Source organism: Schistocerca gregaria, chromosome X (assembly GCF_023897955.1).
Source record: "Schistocerca gregaria isolate iqSchGreg1 chromosome X, iqSchGreg1.2, whole genome shotgun sequence".
NCBI lineage: Eukaryota > Metazoa > Arthropoda > Insecta > Orthoptera > Acrididae > Schistocerca > Schistocerca gregaria.
The window spans coordinates 161,814,015-161,832,962 of NC_064931.1; the positions used below are offsets into that span (position 1 = coordinate 161,814,015).

Sequence of the window (18,948 nt, forward strand, 5' to 3'; positions counted from 1 at the left end):
CCGTAATAATGCGATCAGTCTCGAGTCCTTTGAGAGAAGGTAGCATACTCTCGGAAACTTAGCGTAACATGATATATGGCGTCCAGTACGTGTCTAGAGACGTCTCTGTTTCAGTAATGGTGAAAATGCATCTGGTCGTCTTGTAGAATTCAACAGTCTTTCGAAAAAAAACAGGAATCAGGCGATTTAGTAGGGTTGTATAAACTGTATACAGTGTATTTGAGGGAAGTTTGTGTGGGAGGGGTAACAATTGTAGAGGAAGACCAAGGGTTGGAAACAGTAAGCAGGTTTAGAAAGATGTAGATTACAATAGTTATTCCAAGATGAAGAAGCCTGTACAGGATAGAGTAGGGTAAAGAGCTGAATCAAACTAGCATCGGACTGATGTTCACAACATACACTGACGAAGTGAAATTTAGGGCAATTTATCTGTTTCTGACATTTATTCCGTGCTGTTATACTATATACAGGGTGAGTCACGAAGATATGCAAATATTTTAATATGTTAGTCCACAAGTAAAACTAAAGAAAAAAGTTAGTATAAACATAGCACCGCAAATGTTTAGTTACGGAGTCACGGCTAATAAAAGATTTTGCCCGAAATTTAGCAAGTTCGCTAATATGTAGCCCTCGCAAAACTGTACGAGGTTAAAGGAAAGCAAGATTTCGATTTATTTTGTTATTATTGTTCTGGTGAATCTAATAAAACAACTCCCAGACCTGTATCTGCAGTAGTTTTCCTGAACATCCGAAGGAGCAAACATTATTATACAAGTAAATTTGTTTACTTTCCATTAACAATGTAGAAACCTGTATGTCATTGTTGGCAACCGTTAGTGAGTTGTTTCAGTCGCTTCCTAACCTATGTGTATGTACACTGTACAACTTCCTTAACACTGAGCTTTATTTTTTCCGGTTTAACATGAATTCACGTGTGCTATGGTATTATTAAAAGCAGATTATCTGGCACATTCATACAGTTTCAGTCCTACATCTACATCTATATTTATACTCCGCAAGCCACCCAACGGTGTGTGGCGGAGGGCACTTTATGTACCACTGTCATTACGACCCTTTCCTCTTCCAGTCGCGTATGGTTCGCGGGAAGAACGAACACAAACTGTTTCACTGTTTCGAAACAGCGTATCGAAACATTACATTGTACTGTTTCATTTGTTTCGAAACAGTTACGTGTTTCAGTTTGCCCATCTCTAACTGCAACTTTAATGCTAACTGATGCCGCTGTACCTGTAACGGCGCCTAACGGCAAGTCATGACACTACCAACAACGCAAATCCTGCAGCGCATTGTCGTAAAAGTTGGGAACCCGTCCGGTAGATGGTTTATTACCATCATTTTTCCTAAAATTGAATTCTCTACAACTTCTGTTGAAAACTTTGTGCAAGTGTCTGAACTTTAAAAAACAAACTGGGCCAAGTAGTTAATAAATTTAAAATTTTACGAAATTTCTTCTTTGCTTTTCTGGATGTTCTGGAAAACTGCTGCAGATACACGTCAGGGACATGTTTTATTAAATTCACCAAACCAATAACAACGAAATAAATGGAAATCGTGCTTTACTGTAACCTCGTACAGTTTTACGATGGCTTCATATCAGCGAAGTTGCTAAATTTCAGGCAAAACCTTTTATTAGCCGTAACTCTGTAACGAAACATTTGCGGACCTATGTTTATATGTACTTTTTTCTGCAGTTTTACTTCTAGAATGACATATTAAAATATTTGCATATCTTCGTGAATCACACTGTATAGGTTGATCAAGACGAAGACTTTGGGTATGTCCTCAGTAAGCCATTTCCTTAAAATAGCTCCATAAAGAAATAAATCTAGTATATTCGAGTCTGAAAAAGTGCAGGCATTCAAAATATCTGTCGTGGATCGCTCATGGTGATATTCGCCTGTGATCAAGAGGAGACTCGCAGTTTGTGATCGGGTCCGGACACAGGGCGCACACCAAAAAAGCAACAGAAAGCTGTAAACATTGAGAATTTATGCAGTAGAAATTAGAGATACTTAGATGTGACGTACTCACCGAGTTGGAGGTATTGATGTCGATGTTGTTTTTGAGATGTTCGAGGACTTTCTCGAGGTTACCGGCGCGAGCCGCCCTCAGGAAGGCAGTATTGCCATCCGACTGCAATGAAAAAGAAAATTGTTTAATTCACTCCCATAATATGGAGAACACTGAAAAAATGTTATTTAAAAAAGTGGAGAACTCAGAAGGGCAAAACATTTCCGTAGCAGTGAGGCATAGCATGCACCTTGTGTTACATATTCCTAAAAGAAAACTCGTAAATTGCAACTTAGCTCAGCTCCTCTTACACTTAATCAGCACTATTTCTGACCTTTAAAGTTGACATTCGTGAATATAGTACGTCTGCAGTGCACAGGACGATCGTTATTTCATTATTTATTAAGTCAATGGTTTTTATTTTACACAACTCAATGAAATTCTGACGTTTCATCAGTGAATTGCAGAAGGTGATTTGTTCCGCCGAGAGTTAAAAAACAGCGGCTCGTGATATCCGGGGTGCTCTAATGAGGACTGTTTAATGAGGTGACTCGATACAGTTGTCAGGAATTTGAAGAACCATGTATATGCCATCAGCTATATACGATTACTCTTTATTTTCTACGGTTTCGGTCGTAGAAAGACCCTTCACGTGAAGAAAAGAAGCTGTACATTAGATGAATATGCGATTCAACTTTCCACCGCATAAGCTGACAACTATTAGCGTCGTAAAATGTATACAGAACCATATATAATAGGCCATGATTTAGATATCAGCACGAAGCTGACTCTACTATGATTAAACAGAACGATCATCAATGCACAAGGTGGTTAATTATTATTTAATTACATTATTATATTTAATTATGTTATTTAATTATAAACTTTCGCTACTTCAGGCAAAGTAGACGGAAAACCATCTACCGTACGGTTTCCCAACTTTTACGAATGATGTTCAGACAATGCGCTGCAGGATTTGCGTTGTTGGCAGTGTCATGACTTTCCGTTAGGCGCCGTTACTGGTACAGCGCCATCAGTAAATATTACAGTTGCAGTCAGTCAAATGGGTCTGGAAAAGGTGAGCAAGGCTTTACTTGTGAAGCTTGCTGCTGTTATTCGCGAGCATCGACAAACTGAAGGAATTCGGAGATGTCCTCTTTCCCCACAAGGACTGAAGAACATGATTCGGAAGTTTGAATTAGCTGACGATTTTGGCAGTTGCCCCAAAAATTGTTGAAGTTGCTGTTGCCATGGCTGAGCATGCTGGCCGATCTTCAAGCAGTGCACGAACTGCGTCACCTCAACTGAACGTACCACGGTCCACCGTTCGAAAAGTACAGCGAACAACTGTGAAATGGTATCCCTAGTGCGGTTAGAGGCTGTTGTGGTTGCAGATGATCGTGAAACTGTAACCCGGAACGTAAACATGGTACGCAATTAACAAATATTACCCTCTCACATATAAATTAAAATGTGTTCCTTTTCAATGGTCTATTCAGTATTTCACTTCCGCATGTTTCCACAATATTTCATTGTCCTACGCTCACTCGTTTTTCACGGAGGACTTCTCAAGCAGCGAAAGTCATTGAAAACGAAGCACAGAGCAGCTAAATATCCGAATCTGAAATAAGATTCCTGCTGCAGGAATGTAGAATTTTTTTTAAATAAGTACCTATTTAAACCTGTTTGATACAATGCGTCCTTTTCTTAAGAAAATAATATTATTTGTGGGAATACCAGTAGCTTAAGGTGCTTTCTTTACTTAAGACCCATGGAATAATGACAATGATCAATCCACCGCATGCTGATACAATACAGGGTGTCTCAGATCTTTTGGGTCAAACTAAAACAGGTGAAACTAGGTCCACAGCTGATTGCATTAAGACAGGAAACCAATGGTCGGAAATGCATATTTATTGTGTAATGGACATACACAGCTTATACCGCATAACAACAACGTAGTTCATAGTAATTGCCCAAAGTGACGACCGTTAGTCTCAATGCACGCACTGGACTCGCATTCGGGAGGACGACGGTTCAATCCCGTCTCCGGCCATCCTGATTTAGGTTTTCCGTTATTTCCCTAAATCGTTTCAGGCAAATGGCGGGATGGTTCCTTTGAAAGGGCACGGCCGATTTCCTTCCCAATCCTTCCCTAACCCGAGCTTGCGCTCAGTCTCTAATGACCTCGTTGTCGACGGGACGTTAAACACTAACCACCACCACCACCAATGCACGCATGGCAACGGCGCATGAATTTCTGCGATACTTTCTCAAAGATTCATGGTGTCTATTGTACCAGGTGAAAGGCGCCTTGAATCCTAGCAAGCAGGTTATCATCTGTTTTTAGGGGGGTTGAGGGGGGGGGGGTTGATGGAGCAATGTCTTAACGTAACCCCTGAGGAAAAAGGCTGTAGGAGTGAGATGCGGTGATCGCGCTGGCCATGGGATAGGACCTCCCCTTCAAATAAAACGATTAGGGTAAGTGTTGTTCTGGCGCTCGTGGACATTAACATCGAAGTGAGCTGATGCACCGTCTTGTTGAAACCACGCCTTTTCATGCACAACCGAGCGTACTGTCTCCAAGAACTGTGGCACCACACCTCGCAGGAATACCAAGTAACATGAACCATTCAAATTGGGACATAGCAAACAACGTCCTATTACGTCATCTTGGACAATGCATCCCCATACGTTGACAGAGTATAGTTGCTGGTAGCCACCGATGTGGGTGGTGTGGGGATTGTCCTCACTCAGGCTGTCGCAAACACCATCCGTGAACAATGCAAACTTTATGAAGTTTGGGACTAAAGAACTGTACTGGATAATCCACTGACGGAAGTGAACGCGGGGCTCAAAATCCGTTGGTCTCAGTGCTTGCAGATGTTCTTTATGGCAGAGGTGTAATACCTCTTCCACCAGTACTCTCCACACTGCATACTACGACCTTTGCGTTTCGCGAGCAAGTTGACGGGTGCTTAGTGCTCGGCGGTCGGCCGCACGATCCAACACCATCTCCTCAACGTCTGGTGTTCGGACATGTCTTTGGCGACAACCTTGACCTGATCTCTATGGAGCGAATTACTCCATCTCCCGTAAGTTGGTATCCACGGAGATAAACTGCTTTCATTTAGGATGATACCTGTTGTAAAAGCATTCTCTGTACACTCGTGCTGCTTTAAAGTCACCACATCCTGCCGCATTGTACATTAAATAGATGTCTGCCAACTCTCGTGACAAGTAACGTTCCATCTTTGTCTACATGTCATGTATTGTTCACAGTAACACACCTTACCATGAACAACTGACACAGGGGTAGTGGAGTTCGTGTGGCACAGATTAATGCGCCGGTGCGATGCATGCGGTCGCCACATGACACACGTGCTATGAAAAAGTTGTATGCAGCATGATTGGTGGTCAGGGGTGTACGTTGCTTTTCACCTGCTGCTTGTTTCAGTGTACAACAGACAATCGCGATCTTTGCGACACTGCGGCAGAACTGCATGCGCTATTACAATACATGCACTGTGACAGGCGATCGTAGCTTTGAACAATTACTATGAGCTACGTTGTTGTTATACGATGTACGGTGTGTATGTCCATAACACAATAAATATGCGTTTCTGGCCATGTTTCCCTATTTCAATGTCATCGGTTGTGGACCAACTGTCACGTGTTTCAATTTGACCCAAAAGGTTTGAGACAGTTTGAGCAGTACGTGTTGATGTAGATCGGTAGAGAAGGGGAATCTACACATCAAGGTTTGGATCTCTAGACAATATTACATAGGAGAATGAGATTATCACATTCATGATCTACATATCTGACGGACTGTACATAGGATCCTTCGGGTGTACTAACTGCAGTTTCTCGAGATGTGTTTGAGAGAATGTAATCGGTCGAAAAGGTGTTTTGTAAACCGTTTATTCCGTGTATGATGAATCGCATTTCCTGAAGATTCTGTCAAGGAACCACGGCATGGTGTGTGCTTCTCCTCAAGTTCTATTATGTAATCATTCTACATTAAGATATTATTTGCGTGTTACCCATTCCAATAGCTTACTACAAATAACGTTCTTCGTGCATTTCGCTACAGCCTTCTAACATTGTAACCCTCCTGTAGCAGTGTTTTCTACTACATCCAATCACATACTCTACAAGCCAATGTGCAGCGCAGGGAGGAGACTATCATCTATTTTCTTTCCTATTCTATTCAGACAGACAAAGGGAAAATGATAGTCTACATGCTTTTGCACATGCCCTAATCCCTCGTATGATCGCTAGCGGGGTTTACGATGGTAGTGAACTTGTTTTATGGATCATTCAACTTTAGATTGTTTCGGATGGTTACTTCCAAATATTTTACGATTCTAAATACGTGTTATCAAAGCTAGCAGATATTGGGAAAGAATACCAGGGCCACAATCAAATTAAAAAGGTATCTGAAAAATCACACACCACTAATCTAACATTAGTAATAAAACGACTCGAGGGAAGAGGACTTACCACATGTCAGCATCTTTTCAATGTATATTCTTAGGCACAGAACTAGAGTTTCTAGCACTTTCAGAAACTAATGGATTCTTACCAGTTTGCGCCACACTTCAAGCACGTAGCAAGGACATATTGTAAATATCGCTAGATAATACGAAGAATGCATAGCACAAATTCTGTGTAATATCAGTATCAATTGTGTTAACAATCTCCTCTTGTTTTGTGGGTATGTTATTAAGCCTACAGATAGACACACATTAATTGGAGACGAATTCTGCCTTATACAAGACACCGTTTTATTGCTTTACCCAGCTTTGTTTTAGCACTTTATGTGCTATCTTTAGTGAAAGTTGTTATTTTCTTTCTGAAAAATTATTGTTGCTTGTTAACCTCTTGTGTTGGTTATAAGAAATTTTGACTCAAAAGTATTTACAAATTTTGCAAAGGAAGCAATTATTAAATGTCAAATATTTTACATATAGTCTGCATACAGTGTAAAGTTAAGGCTCTATCACGGAATAAGCATTCCGTCTTCAGGCCACGAGTGGCCTACCGGGACCATCCGACCGCCGTGTCATCCTCAGCGTCGGATGCGGGTAGGAGGGGCGTGAATCAGCACACCGCTTTCCCGGTCGTTATGATGGTATTCTTGACCGAAGCCGCTACTATTCGGTCGAGTAGCTCCTCAATTGGCATCACGAGGCTGAGTGCACCCCGAAAAATGGCAACAATGCATGGCGGCTGGATGGTCACCCATCCAAGTGCCGGCCACGCCCAACACCGTTTAACTTCGGTGACCTCACTGGAACCGGTGTATCCACTGCGGCAAGGCCTTTGCCTCTATCACTTAGATTAGCTTTATATGTGGTTAATTTACGGTGTATTTAAAGAGAATTGTTTTGTACTAAATTTGGAAATTATGCGAATATTATATACATTCGTTTACATATCTTACACGGCACTATTAAATATATATGCTGGAAGCTGTAAATGAACCACACATTCTACAACTTGTCATCTGCAAACAACGAAATGTTGCTTTTTAAAATTTTTCTGTTTATTGTTCATTTCAGGCTGGGGCTCGCTACATATGTAGTTATTTAGCGCGTTGCTTACGGTTTCTGATGTCACGGTGATTTTTTCCATCGCTTCTGTCGTGTTAACATGCTTATTTTTTTGCTGTTGTCGTTACACACGCATTCTGTATAATTTGTCAGCCAAACACACAGTTTCTGCCACCATTTCATGTGTTGTGTCTCTGTGGTGTTCATTTCTTTCGTTTCCGTTTTGTATAGGGTGAGGCACGAGAATTTAAAGTATTGTTGACGTTTGAGATGTTTAGCTCGTGTGTGTGTGTGTGTGTGTGTGTTTGTGTGTGTGTGTGTGTGTGTGCAACAATTCCTCTATCGTCGCGTAAAGGGTTTTATAGCACAGTGATGTGTATTTGCTTAGTATTTTCTATCCTTGGAGTACGATTTTTAGAAGTGATAATTTTTTGTATCGTTAATTTATGGGCTAGGCTGTTACTAGTGTTAAGAATTTTTAAATGGGTTTCGATGTTTGTTGGTTGATGATTCTGTGCCATTAGGTGTTCAGAAAATGTTGAGTGGGAGCTATTACTTTACAGTAGTCTTATATGTTCTGTGTATCACATTCTAAACTTTCTGCACGTTAGGCCCATGTATTCAGACTGACAGAAACTGCAGGAGAGTGCGAAAGCGAACTCTGAATCGAAATAATATATCCAGAGTGCGAAAGGCGGTGTTTGTAACAAAATTAGGAAGAGATTTTCATCAATGACTGGCATGGGTGTCGGCTAGGTGTATCGTGACAAACGCTCTGTTCCCCTGTCTTGCAGATCCGCCACCACACATCTGAAGGCCCATGTCTGCAAATTACGAGGAAGTGTAATTTCTGAAGTATTAGCAGTTTCAGTAAAACCTACAATAATTACAAACGTGCATAGAAATGTGTGCGAGAGACTTTCGTCTGTATACATTAACATTAGGTGTAGGATTCTGCGTTTTACATCAGGAGCTTGTAAACGTCGGTTCAGAATTTGGAGATGTAGATGTTTCCGACATTTTTCCTCATCTTACGATAGTAGTACGAAACATTGGAAGACACGCCTATGTCGTCCAGCATTATTTAGGTTATGGGCGAAAATGCATGTTCATGTACAGCGGATCTATGGACCGACAGATATCGGAAAATGTGTTACCTGTCTAGTACTGTGGACTTTGCTTGTCAAGATACGGCACTGCGAAATATGGCTTTCGTGACAAATCACTTAAAAAAACTATAGGGAATTTATTAAGAACTACATCGAGGAAACATTATTCAAATTGTTAGGAATAAATCTCCAGCATTTTAATAAGACTTCATTTGTCACTGACGAAAGCACTAATGTATGCAAGGCACTGCAATCCTTTCAGCATTATGCATGCACCACACATGTTTTGAATACAGTCCTGAAATATATGTTAGATGACGATTAGTTAATAAATGGACTGGGAGTAGTTTATTCCAAGACGTATGATGCTGAAGTTAGTGACTCTCATGAAGAAAGCCTGGTGACCTGATTTCGATATAGAGAAGTTTGACGCAAGAAAGTTGAGTGTGACAGCTTGTTTAGAATGCTACTGTAAGCATTAAGGCACTACGACAAAGTAATGGAACTGCTTCCAGAGAGAGGTGTCTCTGAAAGACTTACTGATTACGACAACACTGCAAAAGAATTCTTGACATTTTTAAAGCCGTTCGATCAAAGATGCAACAGGAATGCTGGAGAAGTTTCCAACAGAGCAGTTTGTTTTGTTAAGGGTGGACAAACTGAAAAGCGATTGTAATATAAGACGCAAAGATAGAGAAGTGCATACGTTTACAATACTGTAGATACGCTGCGTGTCCAGCAAAGGAAAACTGCGACTAACTGCAAAACGCCACTTTCGGTGTCACTGGTATTTTAGCAGAACACTACGATGGTCGTATTATCATCTATTAACGATAAGTACTAAGAGTGCTGAATCATCGCTGTCTCCATCTCGCATATGGGAAAGTCGAAATTCCAGCGTTGCACAGAATAGTAACAATTCTGTGGTCGCCCTTCCGATTATTAGAATTGATATTTGTTTGTGACAGAGGTGAGACGTAAAGTACTGTACGTCAGATGTATGACGAAGTATCAGGTTTTGATAAGCCAGAACAACAAAAATCAGTGCGGTATGGAAGAGAACTTGATGCGAAACGAGTAGATACAATGCTACTTGTTTTAAGACAAAAAGGAAAGTACTATGTCCAATGAATAATGGCTCAGGCTTATAAAAGTTCCATTACAAACAGTGCGACACAAATTTGCAATAGTTCTCCACATAAGATAAACACTATTGTATCTTTCCCACATTTTAGTAAAACCATAAGGTCCTTCTTACTTGATCACTGTTCCTACCCAGTAGCAGAATTTGCAACATGTAAATTACGGAACTCAAAAGCAAAAGGAACAAAATATATCTATACAAGTAGCGCAACCTGTCCTGTAGATTAAACCACTCGAACAAACTCACTCCTAAAAAAAAAGGTGAACTTATATTTGCATAACAACATCAAATAATGTGGTATACGCTTACATTAAACTAATAATAAAGCATCAGAACCTGTTATATACGCGAATGTTAGGAAAAAAATATTTCTACGTTGCGAGACGCAAACCCTCATCAGATCACATAGATGGACTCGAATCAACAACGCTACTCACCATGCTATAGTAACAACAATTGAGAATGGGCAGTTCTAAAATGTTACCACTTGCTAAATGCTGTAATAGTAGCTATATTACTAACTGAAATTTATTTATAACAAATTGCACCAAGAACAATGTGATTTTGGTGGACCCTCCGTGTGTCGCTACCTTCAAATGACACTCTCATAAGACCCAAGTTACAATAATTCTTTTGCCACGAATAGGATGTCTCTCATTATTTTATTGCAACAAATGGTTCAAATGGCTCTGAGCACTATGGGTCCCCTAGAACTTAGAACTACTTAAACCTAACTAACCTAAGCACATCACACACATCCATGCCCGAGGCAGGATTCGATCCTGCGACCGTAGCAGTCCCGCCGTTCCGGACTGTAGCACCTAGAACCGCACGGCCAACGCGGCCGGCTATTGCAACAAATCACGCAGTTAACAACGGGTTTTCGAGCGATTCTCAAGTTGCTGGTGCTCAAAAACGACAAATATACGTATAGGCTTGAACTGAATGCCAATGTGGCGCCTCACAGCTCAATGCTGGAGATGGCGTGCATGTGACGTAGGTGGCGTTGTGCCATCTGATTGGTCAACGCTCAGACGCACGCTCAGAATATCTGACATGCTGCACATTCAGAAAGACTCCCGAACGTGCTATTACACTCTGTGACGTCAGAAACTTGGCACGCTCAACGTTCGGATGCACGGTCTGTGTGCAGACGGCTTTGCGCCAACAGGGAATAATTTGGAGACAATTTTGTTCTTGCTAGATTTCTGATTTGTTAGGTGGTCAAGTTCACATATGTACATTTGAATCAATAAAGCAGATGGTGTTATAAAAAGCAGCAACGTTATTTTTCCTTATGAGACCGACAAAAGTTGGTAGTTACATAGTTTTCCTGTGAAATTCCAGATTGTTTCCAATATTTCGTTATGCGTAAAGCAAGCTGTTGTCTCATTGGATCACAATATGTCACGATTAGAAACTGGCACGAGTATACGTCTACAGCGTAAACAAACCGATCTGAGTGTAGTTCCATCAGCTGGTGGGAGTCAAAAGCGACGCTAGCGTGCAGACACAGAGTGCTGCAGCAACAGCAGCGCGGCGAGCGAGCCAGGTCGGGCTGCCTCCACCCTCCCCTCCAACAGCCCGCTTCGAGCGTTCGTACTCCGGGAAGCCATGACGGAGCGTGGCGCGCTCAAGCAACACCGAATCAAAGGAAGGCCTCGGCGCTTGTTGACGTCACGTCAGCTAGGCACGGCGAACGTCAGGTCTGTTGCAGGCAGAAACGCCTCGGCGTGCTTATCGCTATAAATCTCTTACTTTTGGACAAAATGTTTGGTATTGTTTTGGCTTCTGCAGTTTTATTTAGATGAAAGATTTTCTTACAGTCGTAAAGCTACAAATGAAGATCATAGTTCTGTATTACTGAATCCTGTCGAAACAAACGTAGATCAATATAAGAAGACGCTTTGCCCCATTGCAAACTTTACGTGATCCCTTTTTATTATCGAAACTTACCCCAACCCCCTTACAATGAACTCGTTTTATTTATGTATTTATTTATGTTCGTTTCACATCGTCACAGGAAATGTGAACTCATTTACATGTGTAAATGTCCAACTGTTGCCAGTCATTAAATTACAGTCGTTTTCAACGAAAGGAATTCTAAACAGGAAACAAAATAGCTTCATACATCGAAAATACTGCTGAGCTTAAACTTTTTTAAACATGCACATTAGAAAAGATAAATATTCCCCTCTTGCAACTGAAAGGAGAAACGTTATAAGATAAAAAAAAATGCATTTGATAAAACAAGTATCTCTCTTTTGCCTCTTCTTCTGTTCCCTCCCCAAACGTGTACAATCGCAAGATATTTCATTAACATTCAGTGCTCCTCAACCCATAGTCAACCAAGATACCCACAGAACAGCACCAATATGTTCAATGTTTCTTGTAAAAGCAACTTAGTACAAACGTAACTTCCTCAGATTTTCAAATAAGGTAAAGAAGTACGAATTCTGTTGCTGCTGGATCATGAAGTTGTTTTTGTATGTCAATCCTTGAAACAGGTGGAATTTTAAGTTCAGCAGTACACTGTTTGTTAAGAAGTGTAATGAATTGCACAGTTAATTGAATGCAGAAATCTCTCAGAACAATGTGTAAGGCCAATAGTTTCACATTTTCCTGTGTCAGAGAGGGAGACACCATTATGAGTATGCCTGCAACAGACCTGGCTTTCGCCGTGCTTAGCTGACGTGACGTCACAAACAGGTGCCGAGGCCTTCCTTTGAGTCGGTGTTGGCTCGAGCGAGCGAAACCCATAATTTGCGCTAGTAAGAATATACACTGAAGAGTCAAAGAAACTGGTACACCTAGGTAACATCATGTAGGGCCCCCGCGAGCACGTAAAAGCGCCTGCCGCAATACGACGGGGGATGGACTCGACCAATGTCTGAAGTAGTGCTGGAGGGAACTGACATCATGAATCTTGCAGGGCTGTCCATAAATCCCTAAGTGTATGAGGGGGTGGAGATCTCTTTTGAACAGCGCGTTGCAAAGGCAATCCAGATATGCTCAATACTGTTCGTGTCTGGGGAGTTTGGTGGCCAGCGGAAGTGTCTAAACTCAGAAGAGAGTTCCTGGAGCCACTCTGTAGCAATTATGGACGTGTGTGGTGTCGGATTGTCCTGCTGGAATTGCCCAAGTCCGTAGGAATGCACAATGGACATGAATGGATGCAGGTGATCAGCGAGAATGCTTACGTACGTGTCACTTGTAAGAGTCGTATCTAGAAGTATCAGGGACCCCATATCACACCAATTACACACGTGCCAAGCCATTACAGAGCCTCCACCAGTTTCAACAGTTCCCAGCTGACATGCAGGGTTCGTGGACTCATGAGGTTTTCTCCATACCTGTACGTCCATCCGCTCGATACAATTTGAAACGAGACTCGTCCGACCAGGCAACAAGTTTCCAATCATCAACAGTCCAATGTCGGTGGTGGCGGGCCCAGGCGAGGCGTAAAGCTTTGTGTCGTGCAGTCATCAAAGGTACACGAGTGCGCCTTCGGCTCCGAAAGCCCATATCGATGATGTTTCGTTGAATGGTTCGCACGCTGACACTTGCTGATGGCCCAGCATTGAAATCTGCAGAAATTTGCGGAAGTGTTGCACTTCTGTCACTCTGAACGATTCTCTTCAGTCGTCGTTGGTCCCTTTTTTTCAGGATCTTTATTAAGCTCCAGCGATGTCAGAGATTTGGTGTTTGTTCCCGGTACACTTGTGAAATGGTCGTACGGGAAAATCCCCACTTCATCGCTACCTCGGAGATGCTGTGTCCATCGCTCATGCGCCGACTATACCACTACGTTCAAACTCACTTAAATCGCGATAATCTGCCATTGTAGCAGCAGAAACCGATCTAACAACTGCGCCAGACACTTGTTGTCTTAGATACTGTATGTGCTGCCGACCGCAGCGCCGTATTCTGCCTATTTACAAGTTCATGTCCCTGTATTTGAATACGCATGCCTATACCAGTTCCTTTGGCGCTTCAGTGTACCACCGTCGCAAGTAAATGTGATGAAAAGAGAGCAGGGGATATGTCGCATAGGCCTCTTACATAAATAAAAAACAACAAATAAACAGATGTGAGCTTTGTTACAACAAAGGATTTAAAGAGTCATAACTTCCAAACCGAAACGCAAGAGTCATGACCAGACCTCGGATTTTAGGTAAAAACCTATTTTGTTCCTCATTAAATAAAGGCAATAAAAGTTGTACGTACACGAATTACGCCAGTTTATGATCGAAACCACTAGTTTTATAGCACCTAAAAATACCTAATTTCAGGTTAGTATCTGACTGTACCTAAATTATAAAAATCAAATTTAATAAAATTTTTTAAGACTAACATTCTCTCAAGGTCTTCCCATCTAAGAATTACGCAAATATTTTATCGAAAATTGTAATTTTATAGTACCTAAAAAACCTAATTTCATGTTAGAACCTGACTGTACCTAATTTTTAAAAATCCTGAAAATACGTAATTTCACGTTTGAACCTGACTGTATCTAATTTTTAAAAATTCAGTCAAATAAAATTTGTATGGCTAAAACTACTCTTCTGCTCTTCCCGGCTATTTAGAAAACAGTAATTGAATGATAACTGGTTTGTTTGCATGTGCGAACGCCAATAGTGAGTCAGACGACGACAGATTGAGATTACGCTAGGCTGTTCCAGGCCGCCCTGGTCAGTAGAGCGTAGTGCTGTGAACCGTCAAATGGGGCGGCAGGGCTCGGAGTAGTCTTGTGATCTGTCTCCGGCGCCTTCCTGCCCTGTGGGAACAGCCTGTTTTAAAACACCTGCACTGTCTTCATTCAGCCGGTCAGCGTGCTGTTCGAATGTGGTGAAATATTTTACAGCGACAGTGTATTTGTGGCAAGTCAAACATGCCGAAGGAAGCCAGCTCCAAATCATCTCAAGTTCGTCAGTGGTTACAAGTATTTCCTGGTTTCTCTGCAGACGGAAGAGTTATTCACTGCAGTGTGTGCAGCAAAGACGTAAGTAAAACGTTAACCTTTTATCTGCTATACCCACTGAGAGAACAGTGATTTCACTGGTTTTTCCCCGAGTTAACTTGGACCAGAGACATTCGAATCCAAAAATATTGTTTCTAAGCCCTTAAATTACGTTAATTTTGCTAAGTAGATCTCGCACGTAAATTATTCCACAAAGCATTTTTCATTTCTTTTTGTTTTTAGGTACGTTCTGGACAGTGGTCGCATTTAACTCAGCATTTTGCAGGGACTACCACCAGGCAAATTTAAAAAAATAAATCAAACATGAAACAAACGTTTGTAACTAAACCAAATGCAACAAACAAAAACGAATTCCATGTTGAGCTGTGTCGAGCCTTTGCTGTAGCAAACATACCATTCAATGCAGTTGAAAACAACCAGTTCAAAAGTTTTCTAGAGAAATACTGTTACCTCAGCGTTCCACCAGAATCCACACAGAGAAAGACCTATTTAGATACTATATATGAAAATACATTGAGCAGGATAAGGGAAGATATAGGCGATTCATAAATAAGCATCTCTGTCGATGAGACAACTGATCGGCAAGGTCGATATGAGGCTAATTTGATTGTTGGAAAGTTAAATCCTGACACTCGCTCTGTACCTCATCTGATCTGGAGCAAGAAGCTAAAAAAACTAACCAGCAAACTATTGCTCACTTTGTTAATAAAGCCCCCAAATTACTTTTCCCCAACAGTCTAGATGAAAATAAAGTACTTGTAATCTACACTGATGCAGCCGCATACATTATTGCTGCTGTTAAATTATTGAAAGTATTCTACCCAGCCTTGCTCCATATCACATGCCTTGCCCATGCCATGAATCGTGTAGCTGAGACGATATGTCTCGGATTTCCACATGTAAATAAACTAGTTTCAACGAACGACATGGTTTTTCTTAAAGCACCTACAAGAATCCTGTTATTTCGAGAGGAACTCCTGGACGTACCACTTCCACCAGAACCCATACTTACTCGCTGGGGTAGGCTAGAGGCCGTGGAATATTACAGCGACCATTTGGAAGACATTAAGAACATTGTTTTAAATTACTGGAGATGGCCCGGGTTCCCGGGTTCGATTCCCAGCGGGGTCAGGAATTTTCTCTGCCTCGTCATGGCTGGGTGTTGTGTGATGTCCTTAGGTTAGTTAGGTTTAAGTAGTTCTAAGTTCTAGGGGACTGATGACCTAAGATGTTAAGTCCCATAGTGCTCAGAGCCATTTGAACTGGAGATGGCAGTGAGCATTATGTCAGCTAAAGATCTTCTAAAGAACCCAACAATTTCCAAAGACATTGTATACATAAAATTTCATTATGCATTTTTGGTCCCTATTATTAAAGCTCCAGAGTGTTCATGGAAACCAGTCTACACGCAACTGTGATTCATAGTAGAGGTGACAGGAAAACTCAACTTGGTCCCAGGTTCTATTGGTATAAAGTTAGTGAGAAACTAAAGGCAGGCCGGCCGCGGTGGTCTATCGGTTCTAGGCGCGCAGTCCGGAACCGCGCGACTACTACGGTCGCAGGTTCGAATCCTGCCTCGGCCATGGATGTGTGTGATGTCCTTAGGTTAGTTAGGTTTAAGTAGTTATAAGTTCTAGGGGACTGATGACCAGAGTAGTTAAGTCCCATAGTGCTCAGAGCCATTTGAACCACTAAAGGCAGTGCTGCAAAAAAAAAAACCACCCCCTGCAAAGTAGCTGACATCAGATAAATCAACAGAACATGAGTGTGCGGTCCCATTGCGCCTAATAGTGTCATTTAAATATGCTCCGGTGACATCTGTTGACGTGGAATGCTCATTCTCGGCATATAATGTGCTATTAACAGACAAGACATGCAGATTCTCAACGAAAAATCTGTAGAAAATGTTAGTTAATTACTGTGACTGTAATTATTTACATGGACAATAATATAATATGGATTTTTGTCAATCTATTTATCTTTACAGACAAAAAAATCTCAGATTTTGATAGCACCTATTTTCTGATTATTATGACCTATTTTTGTAAGTGATAGAACCTAATTTAAGATTTTTAGAACCTAAGAGTCCTAGGACTAGTCATGATATGTGATACTTGCGTAGAAGAAATGAGGAGATACGAACCTCTGAAGGTCCGTTCCTTGTACCTCGCTGTTGCAAACGGACGTTGCACCACGAAAGAGAGACAAATTTGAATACAGAGAGCAGACACGTCAACGATCGGCCGGACAACTCTTAATTTTGTGAAAAAAAAAGGGACACGAAGGAGATCCTCATTCACAATTCAATGCTGTGTCTACATAACCTGGACGGCGGTGCTATTCAAATGCACTCGTTATTGTACAGCTTGAACTTGGACCGTTCACTGGTTCTATTTTGCTTCTTTTTCCACAGTTCAATACACCTTCTTACTGTTTTCATGCTTGATCTATGTTCACTTTTTTACACGCTACCCACTGGTCCATCTTACCACTAAATCTAAGGGAGGGGGGTTGCGATGGGGAGTTTCCATTGTTAGTGTCTGCTGATTTGTTGTGTGTTGTGTTGTACCTGTGTTTGATTGTTTGCTGGCGTGTGTGTGTGTGTGTTTCATGATTGTGTGTTACCTGTTTTTTGTATTTTGTTCCTTGTACCTCGCTGTTGCAAACGGACGTTGCACCACGAAAGAGAGACAAATTTGAATACAGAGAGCAGACACGTCAACGATCGGCCGGACAACTCTTAATTTTGTGAAAAAAAAAGGGACACGAAGGAGATCCTCATTCACAATTCAATGCTGTGTCTACATAACCTGGACGGCGGTGCTATTCAAATGCACTCGTTATTGTACAGCTTGAACTTGGACCGTTCACTGGTTCTATTTTGCTTCTTTTTCCACAGTTCAATACACCTTCTTACTGTTTTCATGCTTGATCTATGTTCACTTTTTTACACGCTACCCACTGGTCCATCTTACCACTAAATCTAAGGGAGGGGGGTTGCGATGGGGAGTTTCCATTGTTAGTGTCTGCTGATTTGTTGTGTGTTGTGTTGTACCTGTGTTTGATTGTTTGCTGGCGTGTGTGTGTGTGTGTTTCATGATTGTGTGTTACCTGTTTTTTGTATTTTGTTGTTTATTTTATCCACTGTTTTTTCACCATACCCTTTCTTCTCTGCAATTTGCTTTATTGTATTTAGTTTCTCTGTATTGTCATGTTTGTTCATAGGTGCTCTGTTCAGTCTGTGTAGTGAGTTTCTGAAACGTGCTTCTTTATGGGTTACGGGGTGATTGGGTTGGTTGTGAATGATTGTGATGGTCATTGTGGGTTTCCTTTACATTGTGATTCATGTTTGTTGTTTCTATAGCGTATTGTGAGAACTAAGAAACTGAGCCTTACATCTTTTTATGTTTCATGGTGAATTGTACTTGCGAATGGATAGTGATACGTCATCGTGAAGTTCTTTTATATGAGTGTATGATTCATCTACTAGGCAAATTATGTCGTCCACATGCTGGTACGAATATTTTATTTTGAACTGCTTCGGTTTAACAATTTTGACAAACATTTGAATTCCTGTGTGACTCATGAATATGCGAGCTAGGAGGCTACTGACTGACTTGTTGTTTAAAGAAGCAGTTTTGTTCTGTGATGGGCTTCAGTGTGGCTCACATTTCTCTCTCTCTCTCTCTCTCTCTCTCTCTCTCTCTCTCTCTCTCTCTCACACACACACACACACAAGTATCTCATACGTCAACAAAACTAATTTGCGTGACACACACCCCGAACAAACACGAATCGAATGAAATGAACACCACACAGACATAACTACACGTGAAACAGCGGCAGAAACTCTGTGCTTGACAGACAAATTATTAAAAAAATGAGTGTGTAACAACAGCAAAATAAATAAGCATGTTAGCAAGACGCAAGCAACGGTTAAAACCGCAATATCAAAAACCGTAAGTAAAACGCTATACAATGCGATGTATAGCGATTCACAATCTGAAATGAACAATAAACAGAAAAATAAATAACGTTTCGTTGTTCGCAGATGACAAGCTGTAGAATGTATGGTTTATTTTCAGCTATCAGAATACATATTTAACGGCGCCCCGTAGGGTGTGT

The 18,948-nt window shown here is 41.3% G+C and overlaps 1 protein-coding gene across 1 annotated transcript in view; it reads right to left on the reverse strand.

Moving 5' to 3' along the window:
• The window catches only part of LOC126297950 (titin-like), an 817,179-nt gene that overhangs the window by 676,838 nt on the left and 121,393 nt on the right, over window positions 1–18,948 (reverse strand). The window contains exon 2 of the mRNA XM_049989271.1: window positions 2,053–2,154. Within this exon, the coding sequence (XP_049845228.1) occupies window positions 2,053–2,154 (102 nt within the window). The remainder of the gene's footprint in view (window positions 1–2,052; window positions 2,155–18,948) is intronic.